This window comes from Amblyraja radiata, chromosome 18 (genome assembly GCF_010909765.2).
Source record: "Amblyraja radiata isolate CabotCenter1 chromosome 18, sAmbRad1.1.pri, whole genome shotgun sequence".
Taxonomy (NCBI): Eukaryota; Metazoa; Chordata; class Chondrichthyes; order Rajiformes; family Rajidae; genus Amblyraja; species Amblyraja radiata.
Window position 1 is genome coordinate 40111211 of NC_045973.1, and position 19646 is coordinate 40130856.

The window sequence follows — 19646 nt, forward strand, 5'->3', positions numbered from 1 at the left end:
CCCACAGCTCCCAGAATATAGCACAAGTAGACAGAGTAGTAACAAAAGGCATATATGGCACACTTGACTTCTGCAGTTAGACCATTGACTACAAGGGTCAGGAAGTCATGTTGCAGCTTTATGAAGTGTTGATTAGGCCACACTTGGAGTGTTGCATGCAGTTCTGATCGCCCTAGTTTTGAAAAGACGTGGAGGCTTCGGAGCGGGAGTTTGTTGGGCATAACCTGCCACAGAGTGCACAAGATGTTTATAGAATGCTGCCTGGATTAGAGTGTATGAGCTACTGTATGTGGGGAGGATGGACAATCTTGGATTGATTGGACTGGAGCATCAGAGGCAGAGGGGAGACATGATGGAAGTATACAAAATGTGAATGGTGTTCTGATAGGTTATATAGCCAGAACCTTTCTCCCAAGATGGAAATGTCAAAGACTAGAGGGCATAGCTTAAAGGTGAGAGGGGCAAAGTTTAAATGCAGATGTGCGGGACAAGTTTATATTTTACACGGAACATGATGGATGCCAGGGGTGGTGGTGGAGATCGATATGATAGTGGCATTTAAGAGGGTTTTGGATTGGCACATCGATAGGCAGGGAATGGAAGGATATGGATCATGTGTGGACAGACGAGATTAGTTTAACTTGGCATCATGTTCGGCACAGACTTTGTGGACCAAAGGGCTTGCTTGTATTCTATATTCTATGTTATGCTCATCATCATTTCTTGGAAGTGAGTTTTAATCATTTAAATCATTTTAATAAATATTTGTACTTTAATTTTGTGCTTCAGATAACATGCAAATTTGCTACTCAAGTAGTTTGTGAAATGTTTTAATTCTTGAATAAGATTAGATGCTTTTTCGTTTTGGGTAGTGTAGCTGTTTGTATGCAACAATTCCATTAATTGGAACATTGGAATGGATATTTCTGTTCATTGTCTTCTCTGTAATGGCACTAAGGTGCCTAACAAATTATCAAGATATGAGTAGTTATCTGATTTTTATTTTATTTTTATTTTTTGCAGATTACTTAAGTTTTCTGAATCTACCTACATTCCACCTACTTACATATCAGAGATGGAGAAACATGGCAAACAAGGCGATACAATCTTGGTCTCAGGAATGAAGACGGGAAATTCAAAATTGAAAGGGAAAATACAGGAAGCAATTTACAGAGTAATTTATTATTTGAACATTTCTGAGTCACTTTAAAATACTCTTGCTAATGGGCATGGCAGTTTTTGTCTAATGTTGCAAATGGTGTCTAAATGTATTTTTCCTTGCATGTTATAATTATTTAGAACAATCTCTTATTCAAAACCTAAGGATAAAATATTCGGAGCAACTATAAGGTTCTTGCAGCCATAAAACCAAGCCAAATCCAGCTCATCCACACACTTTGTAAAATGTATGCACATTCACATGTTTATGTGCGATTAGAGTGTATCTAGATCTGTGTCTTTGGAACATGGTTCCAAACCTGGAACTCTGGTTGACTCATGTCCTTAGTAATGAGGTAACCTCACTCTCAATTCTAGTGCATAAATCTTGTGTACAACAGTCATCCCTTAAGGAAACTGTGCATCTTTTACTCAATGAAATTTTTGTCTTGGAATGAGAGAGCCTTCCTGGATAACAGCACCGGACATGAACATCACATCACAATAACTTTGGAAGTTTCAACATTGTTACATGCTGCAGTGTCAGAGCAGATGAAGGCCACCTCAAGGAACAAGATGGTTATTGCACCTGGAAGGGCAAACCAGAGAAGAAAGCCATCTCTATAACCTGTATTTTTGTGGATTAAATAAGCACTGTAAATACTGCACATATCCTATCATCAAGCTTGTCTTCTCAAAGCAAACACTGTAACCTTACAACCCAGACAAGGCCAGAAATAAATTGTACTTCACCTTTAAATAGTCTATAACTTAAAGATCAGATGAAGCTGCTCACTTATTTCTACACAAGTTAGTGATCGCATCCCTGAAAGGCAGGGAAGTAGGGGAAGCCAATCCCATGGAGTTGTCTTCCTGACTATGCTTAGATTATGATCATGTCATAATGAACACCCTGGTTTATCAGATAGACAGTGCAAGATCTCATGGCAAAACGCTACTCAATCATGACCAACCTCATCCCAGAATAACAATGGTCATGGAAACTCTCGGAAAATTTCATAAGATCATGAGTGATAGGAGTAGAATTAGGCCATTCAGCCAATAGTCTACTCCTCCATTCAATCATGGCAGATCCATCTCTCCCTCCTAACCCCATTCTCCTGCCTTCTCTCCATAACCTCTGGCACCTGTACTAATCAATAATCTATTTATGTCTGCCTTAAATATGTCTACTGACCTCTAGTCCTGGACTGTCCCACTCGTGGAAACATCCTCTCCACGTCCACTCTCTCCAAGCCTTTCACTATTCTGTACATTTCAACGAGGACCCCCGCCCCTCATTCTTCTAAACTCCAGCGAATACAGGCCCAGTGTCGACAAACCCTCAATTTGTGATGAACTCTTGAAGACCCTCAAAAAAGTGTGAATTGTCAAAGTAGGACAACTCCCAACTGCAAGACCTGCAGTGTGTCCATAATGTGTCCTGCTCTCCCTTGAAGTTCACCATAATTAGTGCTTGTGAAAGGACTGGCTTCTCTACAGGAACACACAAAACTGGCTTGTTGCAAATGACCAAGGGATTCAGGTTCTTGAATTGAAAAGCATTATCATAAGTCAGTGGGGAGAGTTGAGGATTATATCTACAGGCATCAGAAATCTGGGTTTCATCAAAAGACGACTCAAAGTCCAAACTGTGCACTGAAAATGCAGGAGATCCAGCAACAATTTAATTCAATGCAGCTAGCCAACAACCAACGCTTGCCATAGATTCTTCAGCACTGTGCAAGTCCATACATCCATCTAGCCAAGAGTCATGTTATCAGCTGAAGAACATTGAGGCATGAGCTGGAGATTCTGGTGAACTGGGACCACTTGTGGCAGCCACCATAGAGGAAAGTAACTATCAACAAAACCTGAAGCAAGGAGACATAGCCTTCAGTCACTTGTGAAAAAATATTCCGAAATTCCTGAAGTCAGGAGTCAAGTGTTTAATTGTAATATGCACTAGGATCACAATAATAACATTCTTATTTGTAGCTTTACATGCACAATGTAACAGGCACAACAAAAAATATATACAATGAACAATAATACAATAAATTATCCATTATGCTAGGTAACCAGACTACAATAGCGCAAGCCAAAACTCGTATAGCAACCTACACAAAGTCCATACTAGTTTGGTGCTGAGGTAGGATTGTGGTTTGGGTTGTGCAGTGTGGCTCAAGAACCTGATGGTTGCTGGGAAGAAGCAGTTCTTGAACTTGAAGGTGATAGTTTTTGGCTCCTGTGCCATCTTCCAGATGGTAATGGAGAGAACAGAGCGTGGCCCCGTGTGTCGTGGGTCGTTCAGTTTCGTTTATTATCACGTGTACCGAGGTGCAGTAAAAAGCTTTTTGTTGCATGCTGACCAGTCAGCAGAAAGACAATACATGATTACAATCGATCCATTTACAGTGTATAGATACACGATAAGGGAATAACGTTTAGTGCAAAGTAAAGCCAGCAAAGTCCGATCAAGGGTATTCCGAGTGTCATCAAAGAGGTAGATAGTAGTTCAGGACTGGTCTCTGGTTGCGGTAGGATGATTCAGTTGCCTGCTAACAACTGGGAAGAAACTGTCCCTGAATCTGGTGGTGTGTGTTATTATCTTATGACATTAGCTCGTGCCTCATGGCAGTTCTTCCTGTAGTTTCTTCAATAGTGGGAATGTCAATGCCCATGGTGGACCGGGTAATGTCCATCGCACTCTGCATCCTACTTTGTTCTTGGACGTTCAAGTTGCTGAACCAGGCTGTGATGCAACCAGTCAGTGTGCTCTCCACCATTCACCTCAAAAATCCGATGGATGATTTGGAAAATGCTGAATCTCTTCAAATTTAAAAAGTAACTGCACCCCCGGGCTCAACAATACAAAACATTTCCAGAAGGAGAAAAGTCTTTAACATCTTTAAACCTTAAATTAAATTGCTGTTGCAGCAGTACAAGTCAGCCACAGATTTTCCAGCAACTGGTGGTCACACTGCTCGTTTAATCTGGATGAAATTAAGAGAGCGGAAAATTACCCTGGAGGTTCCCCCGAAAATATGGCACCTCGGCCAGGTGAAACGGCCGATCCTGACCTCATTGGGACCTCCATGACCAAACAGCGGGTTTAACTTGCCCCTGGAGGCCGGGGTTGTGGAACTCCAATCCAGCTGGGGCCGCAGACCCGTTCCCATAGCCGACATCTGCGGGCCGGGATCTACCCCCTTCCAGCGGCCTAGGTGGATCGTTCTGGTACCATTGGATTCCTCTTGGAGGCCAGCGTTGGGCAGCCAGTGCGTCTGCACACCACATTTTTGGCAGATTCGGCAAATTTTGGGTCAGTGAGAATCGGCCCGGTAGTTCAGCGGTGAAAGTGGCACCTCAGTCCCACGGGTAGTCGCCAATTTCCCAGGGCAACTCGGTAACTAGCGACACGCTGCCCGTGCAATAAGTGCAAGAAATGTATTTACATTTAATACTCGTTTTATTTAAGTTTCTAGCAGTCCATGGTGCTTTAGAGACACAGGAGGGGTATAATTATTGGGTCACAGGAGTACTGTTGTATCATTATTATGTGACCTCTGTTAGTCAGGCAAAGCAAATAATATTGCAACCTCTGGAAATCAGTGGTGAACCTGTATTTGTTTTTTAATGCAATTTTCATTGTGGATTTAAGTAATTCCACAATCAAATTGCATCTGATATCTGAACAATTGTTTTGTTATTATCAAATTTTAATGACTGCATTTCATTCTTTTATCTGTAAGAATGTGCCTGCTGCAGAGGTTCGACTCCTAATCCTGGAGAACATCATGCTAAATCCAACTCATGATATCTACTTGATGGTGGGCAGCTCTATACGTTACCGTGTGCAGAAAATGAGGCAAGGGAAGATCACAGGTTTGTCCTTTTTGCTTTTTTGTTGTTGCAGCCTGACAAAATGTGATGGGAAAAAATATCAGCAAAGCAGTATGTCCTGTACCCAGTGTTTTCATTGCAGAGAAAAAGGTGCCGGTATGCATCACATGGCCAGAAAATTGAATCGTGAATATAGTTAATATAATTCACTAGTATTACCTAATATTATTAAATGTTAATAATAACTTAACTTTTTCAAGTGCTGCCTGCATCATTCTAGCTGCATGATCATTAATACAGATCACAAATAGATACACAATGCTGGGGTAACTCAGCGGGACAGGCAGCATCTCTGGAGAGAAGGAATGGGTGACCATAAAAGTGTTGCTTTTACCACTTCCCAGACATTTTCTCCACCTAGTCATTACAACTTGTTCGTAGAAGGATCTTCTGACATAGATTTATCTTCCAGTAATTTTAACTGGCCTCCTATGCTACTTCTGAATAGTTACGTTTTCTACATTTACCATTAGCAATCTATGGAGAGAAGGAATAGGCGATGTTTCGGGTCGAGACCCTTCTTCAGACTGATGTCGGGGGGGGGGGGGGGGGGGAAGAAAGGAAGAAGCGGATATAGTAGGCTTGTGGGAGAGCTGAGAAGGGGGAGGGGAAGGAGGGAGAAAGCAAGGACTATCTGTAAACTTTCATACCGTTGGGGTGTAAACTACCTAAGCGAAAAATTAGGTGCTGTACCTCCAATTTGTGCTGGGCCTCACTCTGGCAATGGAGGAGGCCCAGGACAGAAAGTTCAGATGCAGAATGGGAGGGGGAGTTGAAGCGCTGAGCTACCGGGAGATCAGGTTGGTTAGTGTGAAATGAGCGGATGTGTTGGGCGAAGCGATCGCCGAGCCTGCGCTTGGTCTCGCCAATGTAGATAAGTTGGCACCTAGAACAACGGATGCAGTAGATGAGGTTGGAGGAGGTGCAGGTGAACCTCTGCCTCACCTGGAAAGACTGATTGGGTCCTTGGATCGAGTTGAGGGTGGAGGTAAAGCGACAAGTGTAGCATTTTCTGCAATTGCAGGGGAAAGTACCTGGGGAGGGGGTGGTTTGTGTGAGAAGGAACAAATTGACCAGGGAGTTACGGAGGGAACTATCCCTACGGAAAGCAGAAAGGGGAGGAGATGGGAAGATGTCGGAGGATTATATGTTGTATGTGACGGCTGGTGGGGTGGAAGATGAGGACAAGGGGGACTCTGTCCTTGTTACGTGTGGGGGGATGGGGAGTGAGAGCAGAGTTACGGGGTATGGAAGAGACCCATGTGAGAGCCTCATCTACAGTAGAAGAGGGGAACCCCAGTTCCCTAAAGAATGAGGACATCTCCAATGCCCTGGTTTGAAACACCTCATTCTGGGTGCAGATGCGGCATAGATGGAATTGGGAGTAGGGGATAGAGTCCTTATAGGAAGCAGGGTGGGAAGATGTGTAGTCCAGACAGCTATGGGAGTCAGTGGGTTTGTAGTAGATGCCGGTCAGTAGTCTGTTGCCTGCAATGGAGGGTGAGATCTAGAAATAGTAGGGATACTAGACTAAGTGGGACCTGTGGGTCCCATGTTCACATGGGAGGGCTGGTCCTCCAACACAATATTCCACCTCTCCACCAATTCCAATATTGGTGGCCAGTGGGGAGGGGGGGGGGGAGCTTTCTGGAGCGCTAGTATCGGTGTTGTGGGCTAAGGCGGCTGGTTTCCAGAGGGCTTGTATGGACATTGTGGGCCGAATGGATTCTTGGGCTGGCAGCTCAGTCACTCAGGCCCGGTAGACTGGCAGCTCAGTCACTCATGCCTGGTGGGCTGACAGCTCAGTCACTCACGGCTTGTGGGATGGCAGCATCAGGCACTTAGGGCTGGTGTGCTGTCAGTTCACTCACGGCTATTCCTTGAAATTCCATTTCAAGCAGAGTGCAGGCCACCAAATTCGATTTCATAGCATTTCAAGCAGTGCGCAGGCCACCAAATTGCCAAACAACTCATTGCATTGTCATTAAGGGCTAACAAATCATTTATTGCAAGTACATTGCAGACTCACAGTTCAGTTGATTCACAGCTTAGAATCACTGTTGTGGACTCTCCCTCGCGATCTTTCAGAGTGACTGACTCACATCCAGGCATCCGGGGTTTTATAGTCCTGCCCCCCCTGTCAATCACCCACAATCACCTTCATTGTGGTGATTGACAGGCGAGAGGACCAATCAGTGGATCTCAAGATTTTTTAAACACTCATAACTTTTTTATTTTTCATCGATCAGAAAAATCCTCGGGACTGCCTCAGCTGAGGAGAGCTGTGAGTAAGATGGCCTAAAATCATATGGTAGTGCTTTTTCTAAAATCAATATACAGCACAGACCAGGAAGTGGTCAAGATGAGACTTTTAGTTATATAGATGTCGGAAATGGTCCAGGTGAATTTGAGTGCCGGATGGAAATTAGTGGTGAAATGGATGGTCAGTTCTGCATGGGTGCTGGGGCCCATGCGCGTGCCCATAGATACGCCTTGGATTTGGAGGAAATGGGAGGAGTCAAAGGAAAAGTTATTGAGGGTAAGGACCAGCTCCACTAGTAGGAGGAAAATATCAGTAGACGGAGATTGGTTGGTTCTGCGGTTAAGGAAGAAACGGAGGGTTTTAAGACCCTCCTGGTTTGGGATGGAGGTGTAGAGTGACATCCATATTGAAGATTAGGGTGTGGGGGCCTGGAAAACGGAAGTCTGGAAGGAGACGAAGAGCGTGTGAGGTGTCTTGCACAAAGGTGGGGAGGGATTTGACCTGGGAGGATAGGATCGAATCGAGGTATGTGGAAATAAGTTCGGTGGGACATGAACAAGCAGAAACAATGGGTCTGCCAGGGCAGTTAAGGTTGTGAATTTTGGGGAGAAGATAAAATCGGGCCGTGCGGGGCTGGGGAACGATGAGGTTGGAGGCTAGGGAGAGCAGGGAGCCAGAAGCGATGAAGCCTGTGATGATGCTTGAGATAATGGCCTGGTGCTCATTTGTAGGGTGATGGTCCAAGGATAAGTAGGAGGAGGTGTCTTGAGGGTTGGCTCCTGGCCTCAGACGGTTGGCGCCCGGCCTCAGTAGAGGTCAGCGCGCCAGACTACCACGGCACCTCCATTGTCGGCAGGTTTGATCACCCAGTCGGGATTGTTGCAGAATGTAATTGGGCATTTTATCATCTGACTCACATCACAGTAATGACATCTGTTAATATTTTCTGAGAATTTTAGGTCTGGAATCAAATCTTCCTATCTGTGCAGAATTTTTCATTTTTTCCTAATGCAAGGATTTATCCAATTATGTAGCAAACTGGCATTTTAAAACACTTGAAGTGAATTGCAGGACTGCACTTCACTGCAACTGATGGCAGGCTATTCCGCAAACTTGATTGTCGCATGTTTTGAACATTAGCTTTGCATTCTAATGTGGCTATGTACTTCTTTAAATTGTCCTGATACATATTTTTGTTTCAGATTACTAAACTTCCTTTACTTATTTCCCCTCAGAACTATTGATGCCTTCTGACCAGTATGAGTTGGAGCTGCAAAATAGTGTAATAAGTCCAGGGGGAGTTGCAAATCGACCAGTGGGCAAACTAGAGCAAGCCACATCGACAGTAACCGCACTGCAGCAAGGGCAAATGAACATGGTGCTAATGCACAAGAGTATCCTTTACTCAGTTGGAAAAGCAAGCTTACACTCTGCAAAACCTGAATGATAGAGGTTTAGAATGGAACAATGCTATTTGTGCCATGCCTGCCTATTGCACTAACCTAATATCTTAAAATGGTTGTGTTTTTTGGAGCCAGCTGTTTATTTTGCTGCACCTGCATTGTTTTGTTTTCCTGTTTTGTCATGTTTGCTGCTAATGGGCTTTTCTTAGTGCTTATTCTGCATAAAAGCTGTGCACATTATTTGCTAGATGCACTATTTTTCCATCCTTGGTGGGTAAAGGGTCAGAATCCACATAGATTGTGCAACTGTCATACAATATTATGAATTTAATATAAATGCAGGATACTCAATAATAAAAAAAATAACTTTATTTAGAAATCACACTAATCGACCAAGTCTTCAGTTTGCCATACAGCAGTTTGCAGAGGTTGCCTTATAGTTTTCAACTGAATACATCAACAATATCCAGTCACCTACATTTGTTCAAAATGGTGTATTTTTCACCTCGCACAACAAAGCTCATTGTGGCAGTCATAACCTTAGTTGGATTTTATGAATTAATTTTGTTCACTGATTTTGGTTTCTAAATGCTGTATAATTTCAGTATTCGTTGTTAATTCTGATCTTTATCCGATGCCCAGTTGTGGCCATCTGCTAAAATACATGGGAATTGTTAATAATTGAAGCATCTGTTGGGTCACTCTCACTTTGTGCTTGAAAAATATGCTCTCCAACAGATTCCTTTTGCTTCTAGAATTACATCTCTTCTCTCGACACTGGTTAAAATTGTCTGATTGTAACTTCTGAAACGCATCTTACCGAGGACCGTCATTTTATTGATGGGACTGACCTAATAATGTCCTTTCTTTGGGTTGAAATGTTAGTTTATACCCAATGGGTGAACAAGCAATGGAATGTAATTTAGCTCTAGCTAGTTTTAGCCATTGGATTAATCAGGGAAATATTTAATGGGTTGATCTGGAAGATGGCAACATCTTCTCCTCCTTCAGCTTGCATCATGGGGATGAAACTAACTTACATTTACCTATATGCTCATGTTACAGATTTAACGTTGGTCACTTTATTACCATTTTGCTATACTGGCATATTTTTAAATTGGCTTTGGGTCCATCAGAAAGTAGGAGTAAGTGCAATCTTGTGCCACCACTTGAATATCATTGGATTTTGATAACACTTATTCTTGAAATTAAAATGTCTGGATGATGCACATAAGTTGGCCCAACCTACCTATGATTCCCTTTAAAGCAATAAGGTTTTGGTCGATTCTTTTTAAAGCACCATCAATTATGTTAATGATCAAGATTTGGGAAAGGATCATAAGGTGGCTGAAGGTATAGACATTTGCACTACCAGCTATGTGCAGTTTGGAAATAACTGAGGTTATTTCATCATTTTGCTAGTTGAGAAATGCTTTTGCACACTTTGGATATTTAACAGGCAGAAATGGAATTATCCAGTGGGGCAGGGGAACATTTTGACCCACTAATTGTAACGCTAATTGATTTTGCTTTAATCCATTTCATCCTTTTGATGAGGGTATTTTGGGTTTCAGTGCAAGAGATTGAGAATTGAAACTTTGACTAAATTATGAAATAGTCCTTTTGATGTCAGGTTAGCCATGTTCTTGTAAATCTACAAGTGTTGTTATCATTGGCTTCCAAGAATAATTTAAAATCCATGTTTGGCGTTATTTATTTGAATAAATAGATCAGTAGCAGTTTTTCTTCAAAAATGACCTTAACAAATGCTTCGATATTCATATGCAAGGTGTATCCCGGTTACCAAACTGCACCATATACGTTGTGGAGCCACGTTACCTAGGTTAGTATTTCAAAATTTTATTGCCGCAATGTCAGTCGAAAGATATGTGGTAGCATGATAGTTAAGTTATCAGACTTGCAGCCAGAATTTTGCACCATAGGTTGAAGAATCAGGGAATGATTGCAACACAGGAGGTGGCCACTAGGACCATTGAGCCCATACCATCTCTATATAAAAGCAATTCATTCTCGCCTCCCCTCTACCCATTGCCTTTCAAATTCTTTCTTTCCCAGGTACTTAATCAACTCTTTTGAATGCTGCCTTCCCCACTACCCTTGCCAGTGCAATCAGGACTTTTGACATAACTTTTTATATTTGTCCAAAGAAATCCCTTTTGATTCACTTTTCCAAGTCGGCTTCATTCTCTGTTGCTTAGCATTTCACCTCCACTGATCAGAATAGCCTCTATCGAGTCGCTATGAATAACCACTTGTGTTTCAAGAAAACAATCCAAGCTTCTAAAGTCTGCCTACATAACCAAATACCTTGTTCCTGTTATCTCTGCCAGATCTCCTTGCTGTGCTCTCCAAAACGTTTTGCTTAATTCCTGACTGACAGTACTGAGAAGTGAAGACAGTAAATCCCACTTATATAGAAACATAGAAAAAAGGTGCAGGAGTAGGCCATTCGGCCCTTCAAGCCAGCTTTGTCATTCAATATGGTCATGGTGGATCATCCAAAATTAGTATCCCGTTCCGTCTTTTCCCCCCATATCCCTTGATTCCATTAGCTCTAAGAGCTATGTCTAACTGTCTCTTGAAAACATCCAGTTATTTGGCCTCCACTGCCTTCCGTAGCAGAGAACTCCACAGATTCACAACTCTCTGGGTGAAGAAGGTTTTCCTAATCTCAGTCCTAAATGGTCTACTCCTTATTCTTAAACTGTGACCCCCTCGTTCTGAACTTTCCATAACCTCAGGAACATTTTTCCTGCAATACCAATTAACCTACACACCTGTACATCTTTGGAGTGTAGGACGAAACCGGAGCACCCAGGGAAAACCCACACAGGTCACAGGGAGAACATACAAACTCCATACAGACAGCACCTGTAGTCAGGTTCGAACCCAAGTCTCTGATGCTCTGAGGCAGCAACTCTACCGTTGCGCCACCAAGCTGTAGCTGAACAAGTGTTTTATCAGTGATTTGAAATGTACTGTGGCACCTGTGGAATTTAAATTCAAGTCATTGGAATTATACAGCCGGGAGCCCATCCTAATAGCCCACGTACCTGTGAGGCCTATCAATTTCCAATCTATGCTAGTCCCAATTTCCAGCACTCAGCCTATAGCAGCCTTCTTAACTATGTGGTTTCACCTACTCCTCCAAATATCGAAATCTTATGAGAATACTTGTCTCCAACATCCCTCAGGAGAAGGATTCCAGATTTCAATCATTGCTCAGTGAAAAGATTATTTCTCAAATTTCCTCATTTCCCCTCAGACAATTTAGAACCAATTTTCCAAATTGCCTTGTTTCCCACAGGCTGTAAACTTTAATATCAGTCTCCTATATTAAAGGTGTAAGTGTAAAAGATCTTACTGAACGCCATTTAGACTACATAATCTGATTGCAGTTTGCCACCTCCTCAAATGTAACTTAATTATAGGTTGTCTCTGCCTTTCCGTGCGTCAACTAATTCTGTTCCTCAAATATTCTTGAATTTATGTAGTCAGACTCTGTTACAGTTAACCGGAAATCCACTCGATTAGATGGCACCCAGCCCAGGCGACTATTTACATGCTAGTCACAGAAGCAGATCTATAATCATATATTACATTTGCTCCACACTCTTAAATCTGTATTCCTACCACAACATATCTTATTTTAACTGGCTTTATCTTGCACAAAACCTTATTCACTTATCATTTATCTATACACTGTACACATGACAATAATCTAAACTGAACTGAACTTAAAATAAAATTGTCTCAAGTCATGAAAATAAATGTGCTATCCTTGCATGCCTTGGCCAATGGTGGGTCTGGTGTTGCATAATGTTGATTATTAGTAATTTAAGTTTTACATTGCCCTAATTTTTTTCCCGATGTCATATTTTATGAAGATCACCTTCCCAATTGTTAATTGGTAGAGCTTCTATGAGGAACTGGAGGTTTGGGGGGGGGGGGGGGGGGGGGGGAGACAACTCGTGATTAATGTTTAATGTCTTAATTTTATATTTCCTAATCAAAAAATACAAATTATTTTTCTGGCATTCCCCATAGAGAAGTGAGATTGAGACTTGTAATGAAGATAAATGTCAGTTTTATTTCATTTGCACTGTCATGCGTTAAACATGTTTTACCTGCACTTCAGAGCGGCAGAAAGGCTGCAAAACGTGGCTTGCACGCAAGCAATGTTTGCCAAGTCCATAAGTGATAGGAATGAATTGGGCCATACAGCCCATCAAGTCTACTTCGCCATTTAATCATGACTAGTCTATCTTTCCCTCTTAGCCCCATTCTCCTGCCTTCTCCCCACAACCCCTGACACCAATACTAATCAAGAATCTATCAAGAGTCAATCTCCGCCTTGAAAATATCCATTGGCCTCCACAACCTTCAGTGGCTATGAGTTCCACAGATTCACAACCCTCTGACTAAAGCAATTTCTCCTCATCTCCTTCATAAAGGAATGTCCTTTAATTCTGAGGCTATGACTTCTGGGCCTAGACTCTCCCGCCAGTGGAAACATCCTCTCCACATCCACCCTCTCCAGGCCTTTCAATGCAGTGGTAAAATTTATAATCTGGCACCTTTTATGATTTTGGTAGTAGATTTTTTTACTGTTAACTATTGTTCCTATTAATACCACAACATACTTTCACACTTTTAATTGTTTTTAATTGTAACACGGTAATATATTCTTTATTAACCTAGTAAATTTAAAGAGCATGGAAAATCAAACTGTAAATGACATATCAAGCCCTGACATTTCTAAACAATCTGGCCATGGATTATCTAGTTTTACTGTAAATTCATTTTTAGTTAGAAGAATTGAGCAATAAAGAAACATACTAATAGTTCATAATACGGAGTTTTCTTTCAAGATTTGCCAAAATCCTTTTTGGCCAAGGAAATTACTTTGATCTTTCTTGATCTGCACGAGGATTTGTAATGTAGTCTACATCATGAGCAGTTCTTGTGGAGTACAAATCGTTTTGTAATTTATTATGTCATTTACAGTGCCCTCCATAATGTTTGGGCAAAAGACCCATCATTTATTTATTTGCCTCTGTACTCCACAATTTGAGATTTGTAATAGAAAAAATCACATGTGGTTAAAGTGTACATTGTCAGATTTTATTAAAGAGTATTTTTATACATTTTGGTTTCACTATGTAAAAATTACAGCAGTGTTTATACATGGTCCCCCATTTCAGGGCACCATAATGTTTGGGACACATGGCTTCACGGGTGTTTGTAATTGCTCAGGTGTGTTGAATTGCCTCCTCCATGGAGACCTCTCAGCACCTAGTCTTTCCTCCAGTCTTTCCATCACCTTTGGAAACTTTTATAGCTGTTTATCAACATGAGGACCAAAGTTGCGCCAATGAAAGTCAAACAAGCCATTATGAGACTGAGAAAGAAGAATACAACTGTTAGAGACATCAGCCAAAACTTAGGCTGACCAAAATCAACTGTTTGGAACATCATTAAGAAGAAAGAGAGCACCGATGAGCTTACTAATCGCAAAGGGCCAAGGAAGACCTCCACAGCTGATGACAGAAGAATTCTCTCTATAATAAAGAAAAATCCCCAAACACCTGTCCAGAAGATCAGAAACACTCTTCAGGAGTCGGGTGTAGATTTGTCAATGACCACTGTCCGCAGAAGACTTTATGAACAGAAATACTGAGACTACACTGCAAGATGCAAACCACTGGTTAGCCACAAAAGTAGGATGGCCAGGTTAGTTTGCCAAGAAGTACTTAAAAGAGCAACCACAGTTCTGGAAAAATGTCTTGTGAACAGATGAGACGAAGGTTAGCTTATATCAGAGTGATGGCAAGAGCGAATTGTGAAACATGGTGGTGGGGGTGTTATGGCCTGGGCATGTATGGCTGCTGATGGTACTGGCTCACTTATCTTCATTGATGAAACAACTGCTGATGGTAGTAGTATAATTAATTCTGAAGTGTAGAGACACATCCTATCTGCCCAAGTTGGAAACAAATGCCGCAAAACTCATTGGCCGGTGGTTCATTCCACAGCAATACAATGATCCCAAACATACTGCTAAAGCAACAAAGGAGTTTTTTAAAGCTAAAAAATGGTCAATTCTTGAGTGGCCAAGTCAATCATCCGATCTGAACCCAATTGAGCATGCCTTTTATATATTGAAGAGAAAACTGAAGGAGACTAGCCTCTCCTGTGACTGGTCTCGGCGTTCGCAGCCCGCCCGGGTCGATGGGCGCGATCCGGGCCTTGCTTGCGGCCGCCAATCTCTCCCGCAAGACCCTCCCAGAGCCGTCCACTGGGACTGAGAGGCCGCGGCTGCCGCCGCTCCCCCACCAGCTACAGCAGGAGCTGCGAGTATATCAGCCCCCCACTCATAGCATCACCGCCCGCCAGCACCGGGAGCGGGGAGAGAACGGGCCCGCCCGTCACCCAACCCGCTGCTGCTCAAGGCCTAGCCTCCCGTTCGAGCGGCCTACCTGGGGCAGCTGCCTGAGGACGTCCTTCTGCTCCTCGCCGGTGCGGATTTCGATGATCGCTGGTCTCCGACGACACTGGCGACGGTGGGTGGAGTTCCTACCTGCAGCAGTGGGGCGAGGCCTGTCGATGCCGGCCGCACCGCATGTATCCGGGGATCGCATCGGTTGGCCGCCAGTAAAGGCCGCTGCGGTCTACTACCACATGGCCGCCGCAGTCGACTGCCAAAATGGCCGCCGCAACCGGCCGGGAGCAAAGCTCGACCTGCTCTGACTGCGTTAACAGCGTCACCTTCCGCCGGATGCCGTCTCTGCAGTCTGCCTGCCGACAACAGCGCCACCTCAGGTCGGATGGTGTCTCAGCAGCGTCACTGCCATCAACAGTGCCACGTCAGGTCAAATGGTGTCACTGCAACCTCCAGTTTTCCAGCTTCCAGCACAGCTTCTCATCAGACACTGGACAATTTGAACTTTTAGTTTCCTACCACTTTGGACTTGTTTGCTCACTGTAGTCTGTTTTTTTCTTTGCACTTTTTCACTGTAATGACCTCGCCGGGTTTATCTATTAGTTGGACTTTGCTGCCTCCCTCCACGGTGGGAACCATTGTGGGGGGAATGTTTTTATGTTTATTGTTATTGTTAAATTCTTTAATGTTGTGTCTTATCTCGTGTGCTGCATTGGCAAGTCAACTTTCACTACACCACTTGGTGTATGTGATAATAAATGTCCTTTATCCTTTGTGTATTCTTATTTCTTTGTTGTGTTTTCCTTGGTTTGCATTGTTGCCGACGTCTCCCAGAAATACTGCCATATTTCTCGGGACACGATCCCCTGCTGGTCGATGAGATGTTACTGTGTCTCGTCCATCCTGCGGCTATTGCATTGGTCTCCTTGAACCCCTCGGCATAGTGCCGGGATGGCCTACAGCCGGAGTGTCGACTGCATCTGCGGGCCCCACCGTCCTGGCTGACCCACGGCTGGGGTGCCCCCGACCCACAGCAGGAGCCACCCTCGACCATGCTTGCGCACCTTCCGGTAGAAGGTGAGCGCGTTCTAGCCCTTCCTCCGGTTCTGGGGGGGGGGGGGCCTGTGGCGTCACCTGATGGTCAGACCACTTACTGTCAAACCCTCGTCAGTGGTTACGAGGACTGTCACGTGATGTCATGGGTTAAGGGGAGTGTCCCGCTACATCTGTAGATCTTACCATGAGATCACCAGTCATCAGGTAGCTCAAGCTAGCTTCTTCCAGCTTCGGACGATAGCTAAAATAAAACAATTCCTCCAGTTTGATGACCTTGAAAAGATCATCCACACATTCATCTCCTCCCGCCTAGATTACTGCAACTCCCTTTACGCTGGCATCAGCCAATCTTCCCTGTCCCGCCTGTAACTGGTCCAAAACGCCTCAACGAGACTCCTGACGGGCACCCGAAAAAGGGACCACATCACCCCGATCCTGGCCTCTCTCCACTGGCTCCCTGTGCGGTTCCGAATAAATGTCAAGATCCTTCTTTATGTTTACAAAGCCCTTAACGGGCTTGTCCCCACCTACATCAAAAGTCTGCTTACCCACCACACCACCTCCAGGTCCCTCAGATCGGCCGACTTGGGGTTACTGAACATCTCGCGGTCTAGGCATAAGCTCAGGGGCGACCGCGCCTTTGCGGTTGCAGCTCCTAGACTGTGGAACAGCATCCCTTTTCCCATCAGAACTGCCCCCTCCATCGACTCTTTTAAGACGAGACTTAAAACTCATCTTTACTCTCAAGCCTTTCTTGACGTCCTCTGAGTGAGGGCTATATGTATGTATTTATGTATGTACTTAATCTATGAACCACTGTTGTATAACGTTAGTACCTCCACCAATGTAAAGCACTTTGGTCAACGAGAGTTATTTTTTAAATGTTCTATAGAAATAAAAGTGACTTGAAGTCAACACTATCGCTCAGCAGCAGCAGCAATGACTCAATATGTTAGAGAGTCCCAAACGCACATGTATGTCAAACTTATCTCACCGAATAAAATAACCGTTTGATCACAAAGTTTGGACTCGCTACAACCCTTTAATAAAATCTGACAATGAGCACTTTAACCACATGTGATTTTTTTTCTATTACAAATCTCAAATTGTGGAATACAGAGGCAAATACATAAATGATGGGTCTTTGTCCCAAACATTATGGAAGGTGGTGTATCTAATTAAACAACTGGAAATGCTCAGATAGTTTTTTCTTGCTGCATAGAGAAACACGTCTCTGTTCTGAGTCTTAAGACTGCATTGGAACTGAACCAAATATATGTCTGTGAATTTTGCTACATCTAAAGATAATGATGTCTTTGATTAATTGACTTATTCTGTGATTTTGTGGCAACCTCTGACAGATAATTGCTGAGGTTTTGGTACATTAGTGAAGAGTTGATTGCTGTTGAGGTCAATCGGTCTATCTTTTGGGGATTTATTGCTTTTTCCCCTTCCTTGAGTATCATGCACAACACTCGGCTGAAACAATAGATATATTTCAGTAGTTGCTGAGAACTTTTTACTGGACAAGTATGTCAATTTTACAATAATGTAAAACAGATATTCTGATGCCATTAATAATACAATATCAGTTATAAATATATAAATGTAAAAAAATCCTTTCAGTGAGTATTCTCAGATTTGTAATTGAGCAATAGTCGTTTGCACATTGCTTCTGTCACCTTAATGACAGCATCAAATATTACCACTTGTGTGGTGGATAAAATACAGAAAGAAAAAAATTTCATACTGTAACTTGGTAAATTAATTATCATAAAAATGATGCCCATATTTTCAAAAGGCCTCTTGTAATATCGGGCATTCGCAACTCATCCCAGTGTGGGCTACAGCTTGGAAGAATTCCAAGTAACAGCTCTCCAGTATCTAACTTTAGCATTTTCCAAAACTGCCTTTTAATGTGGGTGTTTCATTCATCTTGATCTCCTCTGGGTCAGTCAGAGAAATTGTGGTTCAAATCTAAATCAAGGACTTAGCTTATTGCAAGATCTCAATGGTATCTTTTACTCACATGTCCACTATAACAATGCAACATTTTAATGAGAGACTGCCTTACAAATCACCCCTACTGGTATAAACATCTTGACGTGGAGATTTAGCTGTGCAAAGCCTATTGTTAAATCAAGTACGTTTATTATAGGTTTTACAGTTCATCCTGGGGACAGATGGATTTTGGAAACGGGCAAAAATTATGGTCTAACAATTGAAGTGTATGATAAAGAAAGTAATAAACTTTATCTCTCGGATGTGAGTATTCTACCTTAAAAAATATAACGTTTGTTCAGTTGTATTCAGCGATTTATGTTTAAAATGATTGTACTGTGTACATAGACTTAATTTATTTTAATAATTTGCTACCTATTGATTATGTTTAGAATATATGCATGGTGTTGTCAGTTGGCAGTGCAAAATGGTTTGGCAACTGGCTCGTTCCCAGTTGCTCCATTTATGTTCATAAGTGATGGGAGCAGAGTTAGGCCATTCGGCCCATCAAAACTACTCCGCCATTCAATCATGGCTGATCTATCTCTCCCTCTCAACCCTATTCTCCTGCCTTCTCCCCATAACCCCGACACCCGTGCTAATCAAGAATCTATCTCTGCCTTATAAAATATCCATAGACGACTCTACAGCCTTCTGTGGCAATGAATTCCACAGATTCACCACCCTATGACTAAAGAAATTCCTCTTCATCTACTTCCTAAAAGAATATCCTTTAATTCTGAAGCTATGACTGGTTCTAGACTCTCCCACTAGTAGAAACATCCTCTCCACATCCTCTCTATCCAGGCCTTCCACTATTCGGTAAATTTCAGTGAGGTCCCTCCAATTTAATTATCAATTTGTATCAATCTGAGCAACGACTAAGAAAACTTGTCAGATGCAAGAGATGCAGTAAAAGCTCGCCTTGCAGGACTTGATGGGTGCTAGTTAATCAAAGGTTATCCTCCTTCCATCCATTGTCATTCTGCCTCCCTCCAGTCTGGCTGCTCCTGCAGCATTGCCTCTGTTACTGCGCTAGATAACCAGGTTTTCTATTGTGGCAACTTAATTGTACCTCTTTCCCGCAACCTGACTGGGTATGAACGTCTCTAAGCTGGAATTTGCTGGAGTGAGTCAAACTTCCTGATTTGTTCAACTTTTTCTTGCAGACATCAGCTCAGCTTTGGTTTGCCCTGGCAGTTTAAGTAAATAACACTATAGACAGAGGAAAGGACAGCAGGAGCTTGATGAATGAATGGGCCGATTGTGTGCCTTCTAATCAATGAGATTTGAAGGTTAAAACATATACAGGAGAAGAGCTAAAGGCCATAAGTGAATAAATACATTGTCAAATAAGGTAGAGAGAAGGAAGAATATTAAATTTCCTCTGGCATTT

General features: G+C 42.8%; 1 protein-coding gene across 1 annotated transcript in view; it reads left to right on the forward strand.

Annotated features, from left to right (window-relative positions):
• Positions 1–19646, forward strand: part of nup210 (nucleoporin 210) — a 160037-nt gene that overhangs the window by 43417 nt on the left and 96974 nt on the right. Inside the window, exons 5-9 of the mRNA XM_033037203.1 lie at positions 1024–1174; positions 4914–5046; positions 8563–8721; positions 10505–10573; positions 18408–18514. Of these exons, the coding sequence (XP_032893094.1) occupies positions 1024–1174; positions 4914–5046; positions 8563–8721; positions 10505–10573; positions 18408–18514 (619 nt within the window). The remainder of the gene's footprint in view (positions 1–1023; positions 1175–4913; positions 5047–8562; positions 8722–10504; positions 10574–18407; positions 18515–19646) is intronic.